This window comes from Strongylocentrotus purpuratus, unplaced genomic scaffold (assembly GCF_000002235.5).
Source record: "Strongylocentrotus purpuratus isolate Spur 01 unplaced genomic scaffold, Spur_5.0 spur5_scaffold_12, whole genome shotgun sequence".
In the NCBI taxonomy this organism is placed as follows: Eukaryota; Metazoa; Echinodermata; class Echinoidea; order Camarodonta; family Strongylocentrotidae; genus Strongylocentrotus; species Strongylocentrotus purpuratus.
The window spans coordinates 14682546-14688746 of NW_022145597.1; the positions used below are offsets into that span (position 1 = coordinate 14682546).

The window sequence follows — 6201 nt, forward strand, 5'->3', positions numbered from 1 at the left end:
GGGAAATGATATAAGACAGCAATCTTATAGTGTTAATCCATATCAACTCTTAAACCATTCAATATCCTTTTAAAGCCAATATAATTTAGAGTGAATTGGACAAATAAGTGGCTGATAACTTTGATTCAAAGTGACACAAAACACAGATGAAATGAAGAAAAAGCAGTGTGCATCGCAGTCCTCTAAATACTGTACATATCACATCATTATCCACACATGCAATTTATATTGCTGTTTAAAAAACATTTAGAGCATGCATTTTAACAAAGTAATTTTTGATAAGTAACAAGATTTGTGATTGCATTAGATTTAGTATTGACATAATAAGAAGCATAAGCTGTAGGGCTCCACACTACTTTTTTCACCATGGATCTCTAAAATTGGGGCCATTTTAGTTTCCACAATTTGGGGAGTCTAGATACATTTTTTTTTGAGGGGGGGGGGGGGGGACAAGTGCACCAGACACATGTAAGTGTTGAGTCTTGATCATAAAAAGAGAGACTTAGGAAGAATGAGCAAGATGGTTTAAAAATAGATCTGGTTAATCTTTTTCTTCTTATTCCCATTCGAGCTGGGTAGAGCTCATGAGTCCTTCTGAGTAGTCTTCCAATAGATGAATGACAACACCAACCAACATTTACGGTGGAACATTTAGGAGAGCATCGGACATCCCTTTTCTCTTTGGTTACTTTTCTCCTCATTATTTCATTGATCACATCAACAACAACAACCGTTGTCAAATTCAAGTCTCTAAATAGTTCAAGGAGCAGACGATGGTCAGTGTCATCATAATTTCTTTCCTTGACTCTCCAGGTAGTCCTTGGCTTCGTTGATCTTGGTTGCAAGATAAGGGGAACCACCTGCAAGAGGGGTAGAAAGAAACAATATGCACAGATGAGGTATAATTTGACAGTTTTTACCATCAAGCTTACCTATGTACATGACTGTATCACAATTAAACAGGGTTGCATAAACAAGTATTATGATTATTTTTCAACTTTTCTTTCCATCATTGTCTATCTTGTTTAAATGGGTCTAATTGGATTGAGCGTTTCAGTTCATTTACCTGGCTTTTAATTGATTGGTATTATCACAGCAGTTTCCTCTACATACAAGAAATTGTTGTATATGCTGTATGAATGTATCAAACAGCTTTGGACTGTAATAACTTATCAACTTTTGCCTCCTGTAAAAAGTATCAATATTTCTTAAATTGTAGCCAATGTCAGCCATGTGCTATAGCAAGAAGCAGAACAGCATATATCGAATGTTAAAAGTGCCAGAAGTGTGTAAACCCTGTTGCAAGGAGCTTTTAGGCATAACTCTTTGCCCTGCGTAAAGTATAGGAGTTACTCAGTTAGTGCAATACTGGCCCCAAAAGACAATATGCTTTTTTCTCCTTTTAATACAAAACAAAACTTTGAAATAAAAAGGCAAACACTAATTGAGATCACAAGAAGGTAAAGAAATCCATTTTCCAACTTATGTTCTTACCTCTGTCAGGATGGTTTAGAAGCATGATCTTCCGGTGCGCATCCCTTACTTTACCCCTGGCTGCTGATGCACTGAAATGGCAATGTTTATTAGAGGTCACATTAATAGTCCGTTTTATTTTGCCTTGTAAGGACAAAGTATGAAATTCTATATATCAAAAAACCCAGTTCAAAGTTTCTTGGGAATGAGCCTGATGTACAAAGTGTTTGCATTTTGTCTGTTGCTGACACTAAACATTTTATGGTTTCTAATTTTAGTAGGTTTAACCATTACATATTCATATGCGATGATTGCAATCATATTTTAACTCATTTGATGCAGATGATATCCTACACAATGAAACATAAAGCAGCTCACTAATTTCAGTAATTAATTTTCATAAAGCCTTCTCAGAAAGTTTTTTAAGTTTCAAAATTTGACCGTTATTGGTCAAGGTGAGGTACATGTAAGTATTCAGTTGTCTTCAGTTGTCTTCAATTAAATCATGGTCATCTGTCTGGCTGAAGAAAAAAAAATCCATTATATACTGTTCACCTAGAAATTCAAAAATTTTCATTAATGGAAAATTTTGATAAAAAAAGTAAATAATTATTTACATTTTTTATCCAAAAAAAAAAAGCAATTATCTATGAAATATAATTTTAGAAACAATTTCATCCATAAGATGAAAATAATATGTGAATTTCTAATAACATAGGTTATCTTTCGATGGTGGAAAAATCCCAAATCGATATGAGATTTCTTGACAAAGCAGGCTTTTTTTGTCAACATTCTGGGTTGATAATTTTTGTTTAATTCTTTAAAATTAGAGAAAATTAACAAGTTAATCATTACATTTAGGATTAACACTCACCTTACTCCCAAAATCAAACTTGCTTCTCTCTTTGACATCTTGGGTTCAAATCCCCCTTTGTAATAGGTGTTGAAGTTCTGTTGAATACAGGAACAGTTAAACAAAAATTATACATTAGATTAAAGGGATCATTTAACAATGTTAAATCTGAGATACACGGTCCTACATGTTACCAGTGTCTGTGATATGGTGTAATATTTAAGCCCTATAAAAATCGCGCTTCAAAATGATCAAGATGTGCCTCAAAAAAGCAAAAATCTTTGAGTGACCGGTTTTACCATACTCGTTTTCCCCAATAGACTGTAGTGTTATGAAAATCGTTCAGCGAACGGTTTTCAAAATTTGTAAATCCAATCATTAATATCTTGATAATCAGACAGGCGATCGGCTTGTAGTCATGAAGTTCCTGACTGACCTAAAGGTTTATAATTATCATTGCAGCATGAGCTTAATCAAGGATTATTTCTAAAGGATCTAAGACAAAGTTACTGGATCCCTTTAATATTTATCTTGAAACCTCAATGTTATTAGTAAAGCAAAAAGGTTACTTTTATACCCAGATATTTACATGTAGCACATATACTCTGCTTAAAAAGTAAGCCCCCCCCCCCCCGGGACTATTTTCAATATAAATTGACAAACTATGATTAAGTTTGTTTCTTTAAAAAGCAAAGTATGCAGAATTGTTATCAAATACATGTACATCTAGATTAGTTACAAGTTATCAATTGAATGCATTTTCATAATAAATAAAATTATGGTTTCTATTACAGTTGGTAGTACACGACTTGGTACTTGAAATAAAATTGCATTTTTTGTTACAAAATGCAATGGAGGAAGGGTGTACATTGCATTGTGGATACTCTTTAAATTTCTTTTGTTCATGAAGATGAACATAACTTGTTATGCAAATTCATGAAACTGCATTTTAAAAAAGAAAGTATTTAAATGCAATGTTATCATTTTGATTCACAAATTATGGGCCTATATACAAGTACACACTGTACATTACCCCCCCCCCCCCCCCAAAAAAAAAAAAAATAAATAAATAAAAAAAAAAAATAAATAAATAAATAAATAAATAAATAAAAAAATAAATAAAAAAAATTAAAAAAAATAGAAGAAAAAAAATTAAATGAAATGCATATTAAAGTACCGGTATCATATTAAACAAATCATAAATATAAATTTCATCTCAATCAGCTAATGATGGATTTCACTGGTTTAAATCCATTGCAACCCAACAAATAGCTTGCATAAATGCACACACTAGATATTGATATTACTTACAAATTTGGGCATCTTTGATGAATTCTGTTGTACAAGCTTTCCTGTCTGTATAGCTAGTCTCCCTAAAAATAAGAAAATAGATAATTTCCACACATTTACAATGATGATAGATGTAAAAGAAACACAGAATGCTTCTGGTACTAAATGCTTCCCTATCTAAGGAATAGCATTTGAAGAAAAGCATGAAAATATGAATTATCTGCCAAAAAGTGAATTTAAGAAGAACGACTGAAGAAGAGCATTGTTTTAGGCAAAATGTGTCTGTTCCTGCCACTTTTACATGTTTTAGCATCTCATGTATTCATAAGCCCAATGACCCATTTCATTTAGTAAATAGTTATACCTAGTAATTTCATTTAGTATACCTAGTAAATTTTATTCATTTTGCTATTTCAATTAATATTGTGTTTACCTTGATAGAGTTGCTTCTTAGAGGTCCTGGCTTATTATTTGTCCATGTGTATGATTCATAAGTTTGTATGTTTTTATGATGCCAAATAAACTAAACTGAATTTACAATTGAAGTGAGTGCAATTTACCAAATTCCATTGCAACCATGTAATCAATAATACAGGGAGGGAAAATAGGAACATAGGGATTCAGTTCTTGACATAAAAAGTGAGAGATGAACAGAAAAAAACTAAAATCAAGATATATTGCTTCAAGGAAACCATAATTTTTGCAACCAAAAGAAAATTGTGAAAGAAGGTAAAACAAGCCAAAGTATTTTTTAAATAAATATTTACCTAGGTACCCAACAGCAGCTAGGCCAAGTCCGGCTAATATCACAGAAGAAGCCTGTAAAGACAAGCAGAAAAAAAATTAAGGGAAATCACTGTTTACGGTATAGTAGACTACAACACAAACAGAAAAATGACATTGTCGTCAATCATCGTCCAGATCATCATCATCATCCAGAGCTGCCAACCTTGTGCGACCAAAAAAAGGAATCATGATGGCAAAAAAAAGGAATTTCAAGCCAAAAAAAGGAATTCATAAAAAGAACCTTACAACCACGCGCGACACACTTCCAATGCAGAAATGTTCATTCATCATGCTGTTTTTTCCATACAAGCAGGTAATTTTTTTTGTGGTTATTTTGGTATTATCGGCATTTATTTTCTTTTGAGAATACTTTTCTCTTCAAGTATGTTTTAAAATAAGTTTTATATTGAATTCGTGATCAAATCACCATTTAAGGGCAGTTGTTTGACGTGTGGTATGTAAAAAAAAAAAAAATAAATAAAAATTTAAAAAAATTAAAAATAAAAAAATTAAAAAATAAAAAAATAAAAAATCATTAAAAACCGTATTTTATGAAGAAAAAACGTGGTACCGTAATTTGGAGGAAAAAACGGAGTAATTCCGGCAAAAACGGAATGGTTGGCACCTCTGATCATCGTACAGGACAATGATGTAATTGTTAGTCTGTTTAACTTTAATCTTAAACTTTAGAATCTCTGAACTTAGAAGTAAAGAGTTAGACTACAACCAAACCACAAAGACTACGTGCACTCCAGCAAAGCATAGAGAGTCGATGCTAATGCGTATTGACCTCTAGCACTGCATGCTTGCTGTGAGGCAGGTATTATTATACCCATACACAAATATACACACCACACACAATCGCATAGACTGTACACAATCATGTCGATGCAGCTGTAAACAAAGTTTGACACTAGACTTACAATTTGAATTTTTAAATTATTCTTTTTAACATCAGTAAATTAAAAAAAAATGTATTTTACTGCTATTTAGGTGTCATCAATTGTCACTAAAGTGCCGATTTTGAGTGAAAACTGAAATTAGTTGAGTTTTGTACAGTGCAGGTGTTTGAAATGTTGAGAATCAAAAGCACAGCTTTTACTACACAGCCAGGATAGTGATGCTCCTATATGTGACTACGTGTGGAGTCTTTATTTTTTTTATTTCATCGATTTCACAAAGCGACAACCCCCACCGCCCCTTAAATTGCCTGGCTTAATTAAATTGATCCTTTTTTGAATTCCACATTTTTACCATTTTGATACGAAATCTAATTTTAATAATAATATTGACAAAAGAAGCCATAATTTGTCTTGTCCTTTATTATTTTGTTGATTATTGCGGTTCTCTCAGTGAGCTGTGAGTGCACATTGTCAACCACCTACTCATCTCAGCTCAGTCGAGTCTCACTCTCACAATCCGTCTCAGCTCAGCTCAGCTCAGCTCAGCTCAGGCAATGAATGAAAGGGTGAACAAAGGTACGAGAACTGGTTTGTCATCCCCGCTAGTCTAGCCGCCTGATGTTCATGGCGTCGCCGAACGTCGTACTGCAACGCTGTCCCGATCCCGGGACGTACGTCCCCCAATCTAATCTGGAAATTTATTGGTGACATCACAATATTATCAGACATTTTTAACCCAACAAACAATCTAAAATATTATTCTTACCATGTTTATATCATATGACTTAAGAAAACCCGTAGAACCGCGTGTTTTTCCAATTCCTTCCAGCAAAAATTGCTCAGTCAAACACCACGTTCGTCTCAGCTCAATCTAGTCAGTTGATTGCGTCATAATTT

The 6201-nt window shown here is 33.2% G+C and overlaps 1 protein-coding gene across 1 annotated transcript; it reads right to left on the reverse strand.

Annotated features, from left to right (window-relative positions):
• Positions 1-138: 138 nt before the first annotated feature.
• On the reverse strand, positions 139-6201 carry LOC764852 (mitochondrial import inner membrane translocase subunit TIM14). The gene is made up of 6 exons (XM_030981893.1): positions 6071-6201; positions 4384-4435; positions 3638-3699; positions 2348-2424; positions 1495-1565; positions 139-860 (listed from the first exon to the last, which is right to left on the reverse strand). The coding sequence occupies exons 1-6, from the start codon at positions 6071-6073 to the stop codon at positions 787-789; spliced, it is 339 nt and encodes a 112-aa protein (XP_030837753.1). The 5' UTR covers positions 6074-6201; the 3' UTR covers positions 139-786.